Source organism: Podarcis tiliguerta, assembly GCF_965153285.1.
Source record: "Podarcis tiliguerta genome assembly, chromosome: 1".
In the NCBI taxonomy this organism is placed as follows: Eukaryota; Metazoa; Chordata; class Lepidosauria; order Squamata; family Lacertidae; genus Podarcis; species Podarcis tiliguerta.
In genome coordinates, this window is record NC_139534.1 from 7,075,171 (window position 1) to 7,093,629 (window position 18,459).

At 45.1% G+C, this 18,459-nt stretch overlaps 1 protein-coding gene across 1 annotated transcript in view; it reads left to right on the forward strand.

The window, feature by feature from the left end:
• The window catches only part of DYTN (dystrotelin), a 31,040-nt gene extending 14,990 nt beyond the window's left edge, over positions 1 to 16,050 (forward strand). The window contains exons 10-15 of the mRNA XM_083401721.1: positions 328 to 473; positions 4,706 to 4,877; positions 6,624 to 6,694; positions 10,339 to 10,498; positions 13,055 to 13,508; positions 15,815 to 16,050. Of these exons, the coding sequence (XP_083257847.1) occupies positions 328 to 473; positions 4,706 to 4,877; positions 6,624 to 6,694; positions 10,339 to 10,498; positions 13,055 to 13,508; positions 15,815 to 15,969 (1,158 nt within the window). The 3' untranslated portion in view covers positions 15,970 to 16,050. The remainder of the gene's footprint in view (positions 1 to 327; positions 474 to 4,705; positions 4,878 to 6,623; positions 6,695 to 10,338; positions 10,499 to 13,054; positions 13,509 to 15,814) is intronic.
• Positions 16,051 to 18,459: the final 2,409 nt, after the last annotated feature.

Genomic DNA, 18,459 nt, shown 5'->3' on the forward strand with positions numbered 1-18,459 from the left:
CTGACAGTAAGAGCTGTTTGACAGTGGAATTTGCTGCCAAGGAGTGTGGTGGAGTCTGCTTCGTTGGAGGTCTTTAAGCAGAGGCTTGACAACCATATGTCAGGAGTGCTCTGATGGTGTTTCCTGCTTGGCAGGGGGTTGGACTCGATGGCCCTTGTGGTCTCTTCCAACTCTATGATTCTATGATTCTATAATTCTATAACCAAGGAGCTTTCTCCCTCCAACCCATATCGCCCCTCATTTACCTCACCTGGGCCAACTCTTAACATTCTTAGCTGTCCTTTTGTATATCCATCTTCTTTCTCCATCGCCCTGCCACCCGGACAGGTGTCCACAAAGGAGAGAACAAAGTTGTTTTTCCGCATCATCCGAAACAACTTGCTACAAGGGCGCTGTGAGAGGAAGGAAGCTCTGAGAAGGAAGAAATTGATGGTGATGGGGGATGCAGGCGACTCTGCTGACAGCCATGCACAGTGAGTGCATCATTCGATGCTGTGTGTTTGTAGCTCTTAGGCTGCTTGTCCATTTTTCCTTTTATAGGCTAATACTCTTATCAGAAATCTGGCAACAGAAAGGGTCCTACTCGGATCAGAATCTTGCAATAAATGCCTTAACTGTGTTTCCAAGGAGTCACCTGAGATTTCCAATAATAAAGGGGACAAAAATCTGATCTGAGAAACTGAATGTAGTGAACAACAGAATAGTATATGTTGTAAAGATTCTATAGATCTATTATCACATGCATACACCGCTGAGATCCGACCATTGGAAAATCTATTATTCAAGACATTGGAAGGAAAGGCATATCTGTGAGCCACTACAGACAAAGAAGTCAAATAAGATGGTATCTGCTGTGAGGGCACTATGCCAAGATTTAATGGTGAGCAAGTGCCACTACCCAAAATGGTGTTTTGTTGTAGGTCAATCTCCTCAAGTTTTTGAATGAGGGTTTTTTTTTTTTTGCTGTGGCTAGGTCCAATTCCAATAATTCTGATGGAGACAATCCATAAGTCACTACTTTAGAATGGATCTCTTTTGCCCCTTGGACGGGAAAATTATCTCTCCAGAGGCATTGGATCAAATACAGATTCGGGAGCCTATGCCTTAAGGACAACCAGTAACAAAGGCACAAAATCAATAATCATAGAGTAATCCATTTTTCCTTTTACAAACCTACGGTCTGAGATGTACTTGATTTTAACGTAATATAATTTATTAATTTTATCTTGTTATACCTGTGTTGCTGTATGATGTACTGAATATGGACCTATGGCCGTAATAAACTATCTATCTTAGGCTGCTTGTCTTTGGAACCTTGGCAGAACGTTCTCAACAGTGCTGCCACCCTGGCCTAATGTCAGCCGAAATTTGTTTTCCTGCAGTTTCACTGAGCGTGGGAAGAAGGCCTCCTCTGGTTAGCCTTCAGCTGGGCTTCAGTATTGCACTTCCAGCCTAATAACTTCGTAATGAGTTGCTTTATCATGTTAAAACGCTTTCCCTTCCTTTGCTGCTTCCCTGTGCTCAGCTTTATGAGCTGAGCAGGCCATTAAGAAAAGAAGCATTTCAAGAATCCCTAAGGGTGTCATTCCCTCATCTGCAGAGGGGTCAACGCAAATGGAAAATGTTCCTCTTTGTTTCCACTGCAGACTCCACTTGTGTGTGTGTTTTTAATTATAATATTTTATTAATTTTCCAAATATAAAACAGAAAAAGAACAAAGGAAAGAAAAATAAAGGAAAGAAAAAATAACATAAACAATAGCATCAATAATACATATTCATAATTGAACGTGAAAAAACCAAGAAATTGAAAAAGAAAAAAGAAAAGTTGACTTACCCCTAGTCCCTTCCCTGGTTCCATGGTTTATCATCATACCACATATCCATTTTAATTTTAAAAAATCATTAAAATTACTTATTGTCCATTCATATTTCCTTACAGATATTTCTAGAATCCTGCTAATGTATTAACCTGTGTACTTTGCTTCTGTATATATGCAATAAAGTCCTTCCAGACTTCTTTCAACTCGTCGTCATCTCTTCCTCTTAGTTTCATTGTCAATGTTGCCATTTCAGCATTTTCCATTAATTTAACTTGCCAATCTTCTTTTGCTGGGACACCTTCTTCTTTCCAGTGCTGTGCTAGCAGTATTCGTGCAGCTGTAGTTGCATACTTAAATAAGTCTTTCTGTGGTCCTGGCATTTCCACTCCTGTTATACCTAATAGAAAAGCTTCTGGTTTCTTAACAAAAGTTATTTTAAGCATCTTCTTCATTTCATTACAGTGGTGCCCCGCAAGACGAATGCCTCGCAAGACGGAAAACCCGCTAGACGAAAGGGTTTTCCGTTTTGGAGGTGCTTCGCAAAACGAATTTGCTATGGGCTTGCTTCGCAAGACGAAAATGCCTTGCGATTCCTGGGGTTCCCCCCCCCCTTTTTTCCAAGCCCCTAAGCCGTTAACAGCTGTTTGCTAAGCCGCTTAACAGCTGATCGCTAAGTCGCTTAACAGCTGATCTAAGCCGCTTATCAGCTGATCTAAGCCGCTAATAGCCTTTTAGCAGCTAATTCGCTAATCCCTTAAGCCTTTAATAGCCGCTAATAGCCTTTTAGCAGCTAATTCGCTAATCCCTTAAGCCTTTAATAGCCGCTAATAGCCGCTAAACCGCTAATAGCGCTAATAGCGCTAATCCGCTAATGGGCTTGCTTCGCAAGACGAAAAAAACCGCAAGACGAAGAGACTCGCGGAACGGATTCTTTTCGTCTTGCGAGGCACCACTGTATAAATCATTTCCCAATATTTCTTAACAATTTTGCAATCCCACCACATATGAAAAAAATGTCCCTTGCAGACGCCACTTGAAATGTCTTCAGATTATGTAGGAGGCAAACCTACGCGCTTTCAATAAGATTCTATATATCTACATGGGCATTGTGTGTGCATATTTGCACAATGTGCGTCGTGTTCTGCCAGCCACGTATCCTCCTGGTCTGGCAGCTTCCTGACAAACCCTCATTTTTGCAATCTTAGGCGGGCAGCAATCCTCATGCCTGCATGGCTGGTAGGATGTGTTTGACTTGGTGAGCCATTGCAAAGGAGGAAGCCAACTGCCTGCCCGACTGCCCTCTAAACCTGGTGCATGGGTCAATGAGGAGGAGAGAACATAGATAAGATGTGCTTCATCAGAATGGCACACAGATGCCAGACCTCCTTGGCTGGAGCCCTCAATTCTTGCTCATTCAAGCAGTTCACCCCCAAACGTGCTCTCCTGCATTGTCTCCCAAGACAGACAGATGCCAACAAGAAGGAATCACAGGGCTGGAGGCAGAGATTATCGTCAGTACCTGCCCCCGAGTCAGCATTGGGTGGCTGCATCTGAAAGCCTCCTCTTACTTTTTGTTGTTGTTGTTTAGTCATTTAGTCGTGTCCGACTCTTCGTGACCCCATGAACCAGAGCACACCAGGCACTCCTGTCTTCCACTGCCTCCCGCAGTTTGGTGAAACTCATGCTGGTAGCTTCGAGAACACTGTCCAACCATCTCATCCTCTGTCATCCCCTTCTCCTTGTGCCCTCCATCTTTCCCAACATCAGGGTCTTTTCCAGGGAGTCTTCTCTTCTCGTGAGGTGGCCAAAGTATTGGAGTCTCAGCTTCAGGATCTGTCCTTCCAGTGAGCACTCAGGGCCTCTTACTTTACTGCCTCCAAATAACAATTGTGAATTGGATACCTCTATTGATGGTGGATGCTTTCGTACTTGCTAATTCATGGATCTTCTGCCGCCCTCCAGTTTCACTGTCTTCTGAACTTTTTGTTTCCTTCCCGATAGTTCAGTTGCTTCAGTAACAGAAGAACCTTGTAATATTTTAGTATCTCAAGCTGCCTTCTGGTTGCCATAAACCATGCTCTGGACTTCAGCTAGGCTTCAAATGTAGCCTGTGTCTGGGAAAGTTTGGTGCCTGCAAAATCTTGCATTTGTTCACTGCAGTGTCTGACTTCTTCTTGGAATGGCAGATATCCCATCCCTGCCATTCCATGTCGCAATCAAACAGATTACCAAACTCTTCTTAATTTGTTTTTTTATACTATTTTTTAATTAATTTTAACATATAAGTTATAAAATGTACCACAAAACTTATCACTTATACAATCTTTTTGGTCTTCCATCAGCACCTCTGATAATCCACCGTTTTAACCACTTCTTATGCATTTCTTAACTTTATATTGCCTTTACATCTCTTAACAAATCATCCTCCCCTTTGTCCATTTTTACAATACTTCTGATAATACTCCTCACAAAACTTCTTGCAAACGTCGTCTGTTCTTCATAATTACTTTTCAAATAGTCCGTAAATTTACTCCAGTCTTCCGTGAATTTATGGTCCCGCCGGTTTCGAATCCTTCCTGTTAATTTATCTAATTCTGCATAGTTCATTAACTTCATCCTCCATTCTTCAATCGATGGTAACTCTTCTTGCTTCCATGGAAAAATGAAAACTCTTCTTAATTTGATGGGAGGATTTGCTATGCAACATGGCGGGCAGGGGGGCTTCTGATCAGACTTCCAAACATCTCTTACTGCAGAACAACTGTGCAGTTATTTGGATCCAGAACATTATTTATATGGAAATGTTCTGGCTGCCATATGGATGAGGGGAGGAGGGAGTTTGTTCAGCGTCTCATTTTATTCCTTTCTACCTTATTTTTGCAGCTTCTGCTCTAGTCATTCCACTTCTTCAAGGCAGCATGTGCCATCTCATCCTATCTGCTCAGTGCGTACTTTGGACCGGCAGTTAAGCAGTCCTTTAGATGCCAAAGTATCCCAAGGACAGACGATGGCAAACAACAATAGCCTACTATGTCAAGAGAAAACATCCAGTCAGGTACGGGGCTCCAATAAACAACAGCTCAGCATGTGCTGATACTTTGTAAGCTGCAAATGGTGTAAATTTGATTTCATTCCCGTAAGCATATTTTTCTTAATATAATGAAGATTCTGTGGGATAACCAGCCTCATATGACTAACATAAAGGTAAAGGTAAAGGGACCCCTGACCATTAGGTCCAGTCGTGACCGACTCCGGGGTTGCGGCACTCATCTCGCTTTATTGGCCGAGGGAGCCGGCCTTTGTCCGCAGACAGCTTTCGGGTCATGTGGCCAGCATGACTAAGCCGCTTCTGGCGAACCAGAGCAGTGCACGAAAACGCCGTTTACCTTCCCGCCAGAGTGGTACCTATTTATCTACTTGCACTTTGATGTGCTTTTGAACTGCTAGGTTGGCAGGAGCAGGGACCAAGCAACGGGCGCTGACCCCGTCATGGGGATTCGAACTGCCGATCTTCTGATCGGCAAGTCCTAGGCTCTGTGGTTTAACCCACAGCGCCGCCCGCATCCCTATGACTAACATATTTAAGTCTAATTAATGCATGAAGGCGTTAATGCCATAGAGTAAGCTGTCCTGCCAGGCTTGTGATGAAGGCAATCAAGGCTTTTATTCCCCTTCAGTCTACCTGAGAAGCTCAGCATGTAAAGAGAGAGGTCTGAGCTGCTTGTTCAGACTGCATGGCTTTTAGAAGCCATTCTTGTGTTCCTGTACCAATAATTTAGGAACTTACACCACTGTAACTACTGAGCCAAGTTTTACTGCCTGTGTTTTCTGAGTAGAAAAGCACATGAACCTGACTTTTGGATAGTTTGTAAGTAAGCCATCTTTAACTTATTAAATGTGTGGTCTTTTCTATGCTAAGGGAAGTTTTGGAACTTACAAGGGCATGTTTTAAAGATCTTACAGACTTTATTTTCATGCTTTACCTTGCTGAAGAGCACTTGCCCCAAACCTGGTATCTAGAAAATTCTCCCTTTATATACTTATTTTATATACTTATTTTCAATGGTTTCCTGCAGGAGATAATAATGGGCACAGCAATGCTTTTATAGTATCACTAATGACTGCTGTTGTGAATGGCCACTGTGATTATTGTGTATACACTTAAACTTTAATTAAATATCCATAGGCTGTGCATTTTGTATTTAATTGCCATTTTCAGTGTGCTGTCCCCTGCCTCCCCATCTACACTCATGCATATACATTCCTGCTCCCTGAGATGAACACTTCAGGCAAACTGACAAAGTGGAATTTCCACAAAAGCTTATGTTGGGTTTTATCATGCCACAAGACGTGTGTGTGTGTGTGTGTGTGTGTGTGTGTGTATTCCTATATAAGGGCAATCAACCCTCTGGCATAGCATGTGGCAGAACCTCCTAAAAAGCCATTGCTGGCCGTGGACAGAAGAAGCAGCCTACTAGTGTTAGACCAGGCATAGGCAAACTCGGCCCTCCAGATATTTTGGCACTACAACTCCCATCATCCCTAGCTAACAGGACCAGTGGTCAAGGATGATGGGAGTTATAGTCCCAAAACATCTGGAGGGCCGAGTTTGCCTATGCCTGTCTTAGACTGTGATTCCCCTACACCTCGTTCTGTTTTCCCCGTTCTAACCAGAGGTACATAGCTAGGACAGTTAAAGGCAGCAGTTCTTGCCTAGCTTCCCAGCAAAACATGACTTTTTGCTTATTTTGTGCATCTGCTATGAACTCCCCCCCCCCCTCATCTTCCCATCTTCCCACAGACACTTGCTTCTCTTAAGGCAGAATTGGCTAAAACACAGGAATCCATCAAGGCCCTTCACAGCGAGAGGAGGTGGGTATGAAGACGTCTGTAGCCTTGATTAAGATCCTTGAGCCTTGGACTGTAAAGCATGTGGGAGCCATGCAGCCAAATGAGAGCGTAGCCAGGGTGGGAGGAATGGGGCACTCTCAATCAGTGGTTTACATCCTCAGCGTTCAGGAGTGTTTGTCTCTGCATCCCTGTCTCAGCAGCAAGTGCAGCAAAGTGGCTGAGCCGGCTCGAAGGGGGCAGCACTTATCATCAATCAGATTCGGCCGCTAGGTCAGAGAAGTGGGTGATAGGTATGTCTGGTGGTCCATCTCGAATAGAGAGTAGGCAGATAATCTCTCGCGCTTCCGTTCAGGTGTGGGGGTGGCACCTTGATTGCAATCACAAAGGGCAGCGGCAAGTTGCGACGCCAGAGAAAACGGGATGAAAGTCCCTTGGCAGCAGAGAAAGCCAGGGGAAAGTGACCGTCACATCCATCTTACCTTGGTAGCTAGGGACTAGCGAAGGAAATTCTACATGCATACAGTGGTGCCCCGCAAGACGAATGCCTCGCAAGACGGAAAACCCGCTAGACGAAAGGGTTTTCTGTTTTGGAGGTGCTTCGCAGGACGAATTTGCTATGGGCTTGCTTCGCAAGACGAAAATGTCTTGCGATTCCTGGGGTTTTTTTCCCGCTCCCCACCCCCTTTTTCTAAGGCACTAAGCTGCTAATAGCCTTTTAGCAGCTAATCCGCTAATCCCTTAAGCCTTTAATAGCCGCTAATAGCCGCTAAACCGCTAATAGCGCTAATCCGCTAATGGGGTTGCTTCGCAAGACGAAAAAACCGCTAGACGAAGAGACTCACGGAACGGATTCTTTTCGTCTTGCGAGGCACCACTGTATGCTCTGTGCAGCCGCCCCAAGGTCGGGACGGGGTAAAGGCACTGGGCACTCTCCAGTTTTTGCCGTCTTGGTCACCAAACCCACAACATAGCAGTGCAAAGCAGGGCTCCTCAGGCTTCCTTCCTAACACAGTTCTGTGCCAGAAGTTGGAATAGGCTGTTGGGGAATCACTAGGATGACATGCTGACGCTGTAGCTGATCCGATCTGGCTGTGTGATGGCAAAATCCCTGACCAAGGTGATTGCTGGGATTGCAACCAAGAGCAGAAGCAGCAATTAAGAAGGAAAACAGGCAACAAAGCAGCCCAGAGAAATATTTCATTCACAACCCACCCTCTGCCAATGCATAACTTTCAGCTAAAGAAACTGAACATTTGGTGCAACCCTAGGTGGCGCTGTGGGTTAAAGCCTCAGTGCCTAGGGCTTGCCGATCGAAAGGTCGGCGGTTCGAATCCCCGCGGCGGGGTGCGCTCCCGCTGTTCGGTCCCAGCGCCTGCCAACCTAGCAGTTCGAAAGCACTCCCGGGTGCAAGTAGATAAATAGGGACCGCTTACCAGCGGGAAGGTAAACGGTGTTTCCGTGTGCTGCTCTGGTGCTGGCTCGCCAGAGCAGCGATGTCACGCTGGCCACGTGACCCGGAAGTGTCTTCGGACAGCGCTGGCCCTTGGCCTCTTTGAGTGAGATGGGCGCACAACCCTAGAGTCTGTCAAGACTGGCCCGTACGGGCAGGGGTACCTTTACCTTTACCTTTTTAAGTTATAGCACTTTTTTATTATTAAAAAAAGAAAGGTTCCATGTGTGTTGTTGTTTCCAAGGGGGAATATTTCCACAGCCATCAAGACTGCCTCTTTGCATGCTCAATTCATGTTAAAGACTGAGGAAGTGGGGGAGGAGACATTATCTAAGGCAGGGATAGGGAACCTCCATCCTGCATGCCAAAGTCGGCATCCCTGGGGTCCTAACTGATGTCACACCAGATGTGGGCCTGGTCTAGCCACAGCTGTGATTGGGAGCTTTAAAGTACACCTCTGATTGTTCCTTGGTCAATGGAGTTGCATGCAGCGTCTTTTAGATTTAGCATCCAGTGCAACTCTTGCTAGGGATGGCTGTTGGGATACTGCCAGGGAGACGGGGGCATCAGACAGGCCCTCAGCTGGCTAAGGACGATCACTGGTCTCCCGTGGAACAGCATCAGCCAGTCAGCGACACGAGCCTCAGATACGTTTAGAGACCCATGCACGCTCTGTCAGCAGAGTGTGTAAATCAGCTCACAGCAGAAGAGGCAGACAGAGAAATATGTGCAAGCATATTTACAGCATTTATTCAGCGTTGTTCAGGAACAAAGGAAAACATGTCTGCTTGCCTTCGTGTCCAGCAAAACAGCCAATATAGCAAAAGCAACATACAGCGGAAGTTCCCAGCAAACTGTGCTGGGAGTAAACAGGCATGTGATATGCAGATGTCATGCCTGTACCCTTTTAAGGTGGAATGGAACTATATCCTAACATTGGCTTCATTAGGGAACTCTCCACTGCGTCCAACCAGTCCAGGTAGCCATGGCGGTGCGGGAAGGTTGCCCAGGCAACCAAGCAGGAAGTAGCAGTAGCAGCTAAAAGGACCCTGCCTAAATAAACTAAAAAAAAACTGGGCAAAAAAATCAAGGAAATTGGACACGCATTCAGTGGAGAGCCAGTGTGGTGTAGTAGTTAAGAGCGGTGGACTCGTAATCTGGTGAACCGGGTTCGATTCCCTGCTCCTCCACATGCAGCTGCTGGGTGACCTTGGGCTAGTCACACTTCTCTGAAGTCTCTCAGCCCCACTCACCTCACAGAGTGTTTGTTGTGGGGGAGGAAGGGAAAAAGGAGATTGTTAGCTGCTTTGAGACTCCTTCGGGTAGTGATAAAGTGGGATATCAAATCCAAACTCCTCCTCTTCTACCGCTCAGCTGTCTTAGGAGGACAAAGAGCCTACAAAAGTCCCAAGCTCTGATGTTGTCATACAGTTCAACCTGTTGGTGGGGGAATCCTCAAAGAATTTGCCTCACAGTCAGGCATCAGGAAGAGCAGACTTTATCAAACTGCTCATTTTTTAGTGGTCAGGTGCCACCAAAGCAGACATAATGGGGGTTATAATCCTATACTGCCACCACTGGGGAAAGGGTCACATTGCAGCCAAATAACCTTGCTGCCACCACAGGCCAAACACAGGTAGTACAACATCAACAGTTTCGGAGGTAAGATAGCTTGAAAGGCAACAACAACCAGTAAGAAAGACACAAGTCTTTGGTATATATGGTAAAGTAAAGGTAAAGGGACCCCTGACCATTAGGTCCAGTCGTGGCCGACTCTGGGGTTGCGGCGCTCATCTCACTTTATTGGCCGAGGGAGCTGGCGTACAGCTTCTGGGTCATGTGGCCTGCATGACTAAGCCGCTTCTGGCGAACCAGAGCAGCGCACGGAAACGCCGTTTACCTTCCCACCAGAGCGGTACCTATTTATCTCCTTGCACTTTGACGTGCTTTCGAACTGCTAGGTTGGCAGGAGCAGGGACTGAACAACAGGAGCTCACCCCGTCGCGGGGATTCGAACCACCGACCTTCTGATCGGCAAGTCCTAGGCTCTGTGGTTTAACCCACAGATGGTACACTATTCTTAAGTCATCGGACTCCTAGCGCTTCCTGATCTGCCTTCATGAAACCCAGGCCAATGTACAGTGTATGAAAGCTCTCCTTGTTGCTTTGTTTAATTATTTTTTGGGTTTTTTGGAAGCATTGTGTTTTCTGCCAGGTACTTGAAGAAGCAACTGAACAAATGCAAGCGCAAAATACAGCTCCTTCACTCGGCTCAGGAAGACAGAAACCGTGAACTACAAGCAAAGTTCCGTGAGCTATTAGGAAGCCAGGTTAGCCTCAAGCTGGAGCTTCAGGAAATGAGAGAGGAAATTAAGGTAACAGAATGGGGTCAACGGCTCTTTGCTTAGGGACAATTCACCCTTAATTGCTTGAAGTATCCCCTTTCTTCTCACAAGTGGAGCCTTCTGGCTCAGCAAGTAGGTCTGCATGGTAGGTCTGCTGTTTATCACTTGAAATTGCAGACATGGCCTCACATGACTCATCGCCATCCCGTCATGACCAATAAATCCCTCCAACACAGAATCCAAGATGTCTGAGAGAAAGATTTAAAACTAGCTTAATCCCTAACATGCATCTAGCGAGCTTATGGAGGAATATCACATTATGGGGAGAGTCTCCTTCTGCAGTCTGAAGTGACACAGCCCAGGCACTTCAGTGAGGACTAGGCCTAAACAGCTAGATGCTGCTCAGTCCATAATGAACATAATTAAAAGCCACACAGTTCGAAAATTTTGGCTTGTGGCTCATTTGGACTCCATGCACGATTTGGTCAAATCTTTGCAGTCGCAGGATAAAGAACCAAAGCAGGTTAGTTGGAGCGCCTTATCTTCAAGGACTTTACAAGCCTGCCTCCATTGTTTTCCGCGTTTTGTCCCTCGGCTTTTGCATATTTCTCACCTATTTATGAAATAAATAAATTTAATATACCCCTATTGACAGATTTGCGTAATATATTCCTTTGGGAGAATTTCAGATCTCCTGCTTTCATTTTCCAGCTTTTTAAATGATGTCCTTAGTTATAATATTATTTCCAATTGGATAGCCACAAATTCTTTTTGGCAAGATGACCCTATCAATTTGATTGCGTGAATCACCCATTCTGGGCATCACACAATTTTAAAATCTACAATATGATTTCCTCCATTAAATACTTTGAGAATCATTTCCAAGCCAGTTACCCCTTGGGCTGTTACCTTCTCCAGCTTTTGTGAAAATAGTGGGAGTTGTTTAGGTAAAGGTAAAGGGACCCCTGACCATTAGGTCCAGTCGTGGCCGACTCTGGGGTTGCGGCGCTCATCTCGCTTTATTGGCCGAGGGAGTCGGTGTACAGCTTCCGCTGTGGCTTATGGCAAACCAGACTAAGCCGCTTATGGCAAACCAGAGCAGCGCACAGAAACGCCATTTACCTTCCCGCCGGAGCGGTACCTATTTATCTACTTGCACTTTTGAGGTGCTTTCGAACTGCTAGGTTGGCAGGAGCAGGGACCAAGCAACGGGAGCTCACCCCGTCAAGGGGATTCAAACCGCCGACCTTCTGATCAACAAGTCCTAGGCTCTGTGGTTTAACCCACAGCACCACCCGCATCCCGGGAGTTGTTTATTGAGGCTCAGATTGTGATAACTGATTAAATGACTCTGAAATGTGGAGAGATGATGGTGTATAATACATAACTGGAGTTTTCACTCTGAAGTTGAGGCAAAGCAGCAAGAAAAGTGCTAATCAACCTTTTCTTTGAATCAGGAAGAAAAAAAAGTTGTGTAATGTGCATGGACCTGTTATCTCAAGCAGTAGTACATATGCTCATGTCTGCCATGATTTTCCAACAAAAGCAAATTTCAAAGGCAGTTAGTGCCATTGCCATTCAAAGGCAATGCTGTGCCATTGAGATTAACTGTCCAAAAGAAAAAGAATCAAAATCTCACCTGAGCTAGCATGACCTTTGAGTAATCGTAAGATGTTATTTAGGTCACATCTGAGAGTCCCCGTCCCCCACTATGATGATGATGATGGTGATGTTCAGTAGTGAAACAAGCTCAACTCAGATGCCTTTATTTCACAGGTGAAAAGCTAAAGTCCAGGAATATTTGAGAAAATCTCAGCATCGCTCGGGGGTCAGTGGGAAAGTTGATGAGTCACAGTTGCCATTCTAACAAGCATATTCATGTTGGACTGTCAGGGCCAGTCATTGGGCAGCTGTGGCAGTAAAAAGGAATCGATCAAGTGGAAAGTGACCCTGAACATGGAGGGGATGTCACAGGATCACACCTATCAGAATAGGATTCTGAATAAAGTAGCTTGCTTGGGCCTTTAAGATCCAATCATCTTGTGCTTTATATTCATTATTCCACCATTTTTACTCAGCGGTTGTGTTTTGTTTTTATGCAGTATTCACAATTCTAAATATGCAACTGCTCTACTCATTTTGTTCCTTTTGCTCGCTGGCTTACCAGTCTCCTAACATTGCCTGTGCCTGACGACAGGACCTCTAGTCTTTTGGTCCTTTTTATTATGAAGAGGGACAGCCAGTGTTTCTTGAGCTTCAGAAAATTTCAAAGGAGCGTTACATAACAATCATTTAGCGGTCCCTAATCTGGTGCCCTCCCAGATGTTTTGGACTACAACTCCCATCAGCTGCAGCCAGCAGGGCCAATGGTCAATGACGATGGGATTTGCAGTCCAGCAACATCTAGAGGGTGTTCAAAGGCTGCTCTACTTATCCAAGGGAATTTCCAGATTCCTTATTGCATATCAAAACCACCCATTTAGTGCAACCCTTCTCTATAGCTTTTTCCGAATGGTGATTTCCCCTCTCTGTACACATACATGAACATTTTAAGTCACATCTCATATTTCCTTTACAAACTCTTAGAACATCGCTATATGGAGCAAGGAGCCCTTGAAGGAAAGAAATCTCCAGACTGGATCTGGTTGCCCTTCGTTAAAGCCCAACCGTGTGGAATATTCAAAATACAAGTCTCCAGAGCTCCTCTCCTCTTGGATTAAAAGGAAGTGGCTTTTGGAACCACAGGGTGGTCTTCTCGCCAGAAATGCAGGAGGGTCACCAGAGAACACACTGAGAGCCCAATTCTTCCCAAATGCTCCCCCTGAGGTTCCTCATCATGAAAGCCCCCAAGAGAGAACTGCTCCACTAACAGACTGCTCTGAAGCAAACAGGGACCGTCTCAGTAACGGGATTAGTAGCATAAGCCCTAACTATTCCACGGCAACGGAAGCTCTTCATAATGAGATGCAGATGGAGGAGGAGGAACTGCAACAGTTAATGATGAGGTTGAAGGATGCTTTGTCTGTCCCAGTATGGCAAGGTAAGAATTCTCAATGCTGCCTGGATCATCAAAGGGCTTGATTTGATTTGCCACTCAGTGCAGCAGGTACAGCGGTTGGGTGTGGGAAATGCCTCCTGCCTAGGTAAAAGGTAAAGGGACCCCTGACCATTAGGTCCAGGTGTGACCGACTCTGGGGTTGCGACGCTCATCTCGCTTTATTGGCCGAGGCAGCCAGCGTACAGCTTCCGGGTCATGTGGCCAGCATGACTGAGCCGCTTCTGGCGAACCAGAGCAGCGCACGGAAACGCCGTTTACCTTCCCGCCGGAGCGGTACCTATTTATCTACTTGCACTTTGATGTGCTTTCGAACTGCTAGGTTGGCAGGAGCAGGGACCGAGCAACGGGAGCTCACCCCGTTGCGGGGATTCGAACCGCCGACCTTCTGATCGGCAAGCCCTAGGCTCAGTGGTTTAACCCAGAGCGCCACCTGTGTCCTTAGGTTAGGATGCTCTAAAAAAGTGGATTAGAAAGGTATTGAAGAGGAGCCTGTATGGCCATCCATCGTTGTATATTGACTTGGGGATTGTTGCCAAACCTGTTTCCCAGTCGGCACAATCCACTTCTCCTATGGAAACGCCGTTTACTGGCAAGAGCATGTGCACAGCTTCTATCCATTCCAAAGCAGCTTCTGTAGAAGAACGTCCTGGTGGGCCTGTTTGCTCAGTCTGTAACTCCAGAGTTACAGACTGTGTCCACAATCTGAGTGGTACGGCCCTGCTTTCGAATGATGCCCACATTTGCATTCTTGGATGTTGCTAGCGAATATGTCCGCTTTTCAACTTGTGCCCTGTTGTTTTAGCTTTTGAAGCACCTACTGAATGTCATTCATGCCTGTTTTCCGGGAACAAGATTAAGTCTTTTGGTGTCATTATTTTTCACCTTTTAGATAAGCTTCAGGAGCGCTGTGGACTCTTTCGTACCCAAGAGGTTCCCATTCACTTGTGCCCCTCATTCAATTTAAAAGATGCAAATTTCATTCATTTCCCTGGTGGTAAAATTATTTTTTAGAAGGCATCCAGAGAGTACGACACGGGGGGGTTCTAAGTCCCTTTTTCAAGAGTGTGATTTGCGGCACCTGCTGATTTTATAGGCTCATTATCATATATTTGAATGTGCTTTCCTGATCAAGTGTGTTATTAAGTAGGCCTCTTGTGTCACTTTAGAGATGCAGCAGTTCTGTCTGCACATAGCAGCGTACTTTGAACCGATACCTCTTATATTGACATTTTATAAATGAGGGCCAATAAAGGATATCTTTCTTTTAAATACTCAAACTTGCTAAGACTGCTCTTTGTTGGTATGCAGTGTACTAATGAGTTTAGAGTAACGTTCTGCAGTCTCAGTGACCCTTATGTTAATCAGAATAAATCAAGATCAGGTATAGCAATTAACGCATTCTTTTGGGTATATGCTCACACTTGCATTACTTCCTCTGAGTAATTATATTGGCTTATCTATGTAAAAAGGGATGCAGGTGGCGCTGTGGTCTAAACCACAAATCCTAGGGCTTGCTGATCAGAAGGTTGTGGTTCGAATCCCCGCGACGGGGTGAGCTCCCATTGCTCGGTCCCTGTTCCTGCCTACCTAGCAGTTCGAAAACACATCAAAATGCAAGTAGATAAGTAGGTACCGCTCCAGCGGGAAGGTAAACGGCATTTCCGTGTGCTGCTCTGGTTCGCCATAAGCAGCTTAGTCATGCTGGCCACATGGCCCTGAAGCTGTATGCCGGCTCCTTTGGCCAGAAAAGCGAGATGAGCGCCGCAACCCCAGAGTCATCCACAACTGGACCTAATGGTTAGGGGTCCCTTTACCTTTATAAGTAACCAAATTACTAGTAGCAGCGTTTTGTTCCTGCTTCATCCATCCTGCCTGCAACTGATTGCTTTCTGGAACTCTGCGTATGCTCTGCTAAGGTCTGGCTAAGGTCCTGCAACAGCTCAAAGCTGCAAAACACCAATATCTTCACCCCCATCGTTCAGCCCAGACACTGAGACCCATTTGCTCATTGGCACTAAATCACGGTTTCTATTTGATTTTATATATGCTGTTGTTTGAATATGTTTTTATTCTATGGTGTGTGTGATTGCTTCACAGTGCTGCATAGGAAGCTATTGTATTCATAAATGAAATTTATAACCAGTACAATAATTATGAAATCTCAGTCTTACATGGGAACTGAAAATTCCTTGCTCTGCATGACAAGGCAAGGATTTGTTTTGTTTGTTAAAAATGTGCATTGGAGCCATATATTATTTCTGCTCTCTCTCTCTCTCTCTCTTTTCCAGGTCAGCTCTCTGTTCTTAAGGAAGGATTGCTCTTAACAGCTAAGAATGTTTGCAAGTCTTTCTCTGATCTTATCAGCCAAGTAACATTGCCAACTAGGAAATATGGTTATGCTGATATTGGTTCTCCTTCCTCCATCACTGCTTGCCTAAGGTAAAAAAGACAGCGGCATAATACTAATTCTCCAAAAGTGTCCAGAAATTCATTTAGAGTTAATTGGCATGATTATATTCTGGAACAGAAGGTTTTCATGCAATACTACAGTCAAAACTTCCACACCGTAGTTTGTCTCTCTGGTTTTGTATTCTAATTTTAATATTAATATTGCGATGGCATATTAAACCATCATAGATTGATGTTAACATTTTTTCAACGTTCCTGTCTCCTGTCACATGAGTTTTCAAGAAACAATATTTTTAGGTTAAGTCCAACCAACTGATCACTTTTATATCATTCCAACAATTTCAGTGATAGAATAAAAGCATGTCCTTCAATCTTTTCCTAAATGTGGTTAACAGTGGTCAGATCTTTACGTAATATATATATATACATATATACATATATATATACAGTGGTACCCCGCAAGACGAATGCCTCGGAAGACGAAAAACTCGCAAGATGAAAGGGTTTTTCGTTTTCTGAGGTGCTTCGCAAGACGGATTTCCGTAAGGGCTTGCTTCGCTAGACGAAACGGCCCTGCCTCTCGTGTCATGGCGACGGTCACTGCACGCACGCACGCACGCTTCCCCGCTCCTCCGGCTCCCTCCCACCTTCCGGCTGACGGTTAGTGCCTTGCGCCGCTGCCCACCCCCCTCGCGCGCTCCCCTCAGAGAGCCGTTGCCGCCAGCGCCTCTCTCTCCCTGGAGTCGCGCTCCTGAGCCCCGCCGCCCTCCAGCAGCCGCGTCGCACGGTGGCCACAACGCGCGGGTGAGTCCGAGGTACCGGCTGTGGCAGCTGTCCTGCTTCTCCCCGCCCCTCCCCGTCGTTGTCAGTGTTTAAATGCAGTGCTTCGCAAGACGAAAAAACTCGCACAACGATAAAACTCACGGAATGAATTAATTTCGTCTTGCGAGGCACCAGTGTGTGTGTGTGTGTGTGTGTGTGTGTGTGTATGGTAATATAGTAAGGATGTTTTTGCAAACAAGGAGTTATTGGTCTGAGTGTTGATTATTGATGTTGTTACTTTTTTTTTTTTGTTTATGTTCTAAGATTCTCAAAATGTGCTCAATCCTTGCATGTACAAACACCATCAATGAATATACTCATACTGTCACCCATTTTAAGGGAGAACCCCTAAGCTTCCAGGAAGGGTGTCTGGAAGATCATTAGATAGTGCAGACCTCCCTTTCCCTAGTCAGTAGGTCCCCCAGTGTGGTGGTGATAAGTTCTGCCACCATTACTGAACTGTCCTCAGTTTTCCAGAGATAAGGAGGAGGAGGAGGAGGAGTTTGGACTTGATATCCCGCTTTATCACTACCCGAAGGAGTCTCAAAGCGGCTAACATTCTCCTTTCCCTTCCTCCCCCACAACAAACACTCTGTGAGGTGAGTGGGGCTGAGAGACTTCAGAGAAGTGTGACCAGCCCAAGGTCACCCAGCAGCTGCATGTGGAGGAGTGGGGAATCAAACCTGGTTCACCAGATTACGAGTCTACTGCTCTTAGATCAGGGTGGACTGGGAGAAGCTATAGATCTGTCATACCTAAAGCTCTATCATTCCCAAGACAAGTCCTTAATCTGGGAGGGTGGACCAGGGTTGGTGCATCCTGTTTCGCCGCCTGAGGCAAAAGTGTCATCACGATCCTGCCACCAGCCCTGTGGCCTCCACCTCCCTCGACTCAGGCTTCAAAGAATAAACGAATATTTTCATAGAATCCAAATAGTCCCAAGGCCCTGCAAAGCAGGAATAACAGCTAAAGAATCCATGACCTCTTGTTTAACAACCTCACCTTCGTTCCCCTGTCAAACAGATCTTACTGTCAGAAAGCTCTTCCCGGTGTTTATCTCCTTCCTTGTATTTTGGGTCCTTCCCTCGAGAGCAGCTTTGGGTTCAAAACATCACAGAGTCCTTTGACTCCTTAAAGATTACCTTGCATTTTATTTATTTATTAACATTCTTATATTACATCGGTAAACATTGTCATATTACATTACAGGACTTACTATAATTTCCAACATGTATACAAAAATTATATACAAACTTTATATACCTAGAAAGAAAATGAAACAAAACAAACAAAGAACAAAGAAAAAAACCAAAAACGTTTTTTCCCAAAAATCATATACATACCAACACACTAGACTTCCTGTCTTTCCCGTTGTATATTCCTTTTTTACAAATGAATGTACTCTTATTATTGTATATTTCTTTACATATTATCTAATACATTCCTATATCAATATGTGCTCTTAGTCTTATTTCTCAACTCAGTCTCACTCCAACGTCAATCAAATGCTAGCATAGATAGCGAAGCTTTACTGTATTTTTGAACATATGTTTTATATCTATCCCACTTTTCCATAAATTTTTGTTTTGAATTGCCTCTCAGGGTATTTGTTAACTGCGCCGTTTCAGCAAATTCTTGTAGCTTGTAATGCCACTCCGTTATTGCCGGGGCTTCTTGTTCCTTCCACCCCCTTTGCCACCAA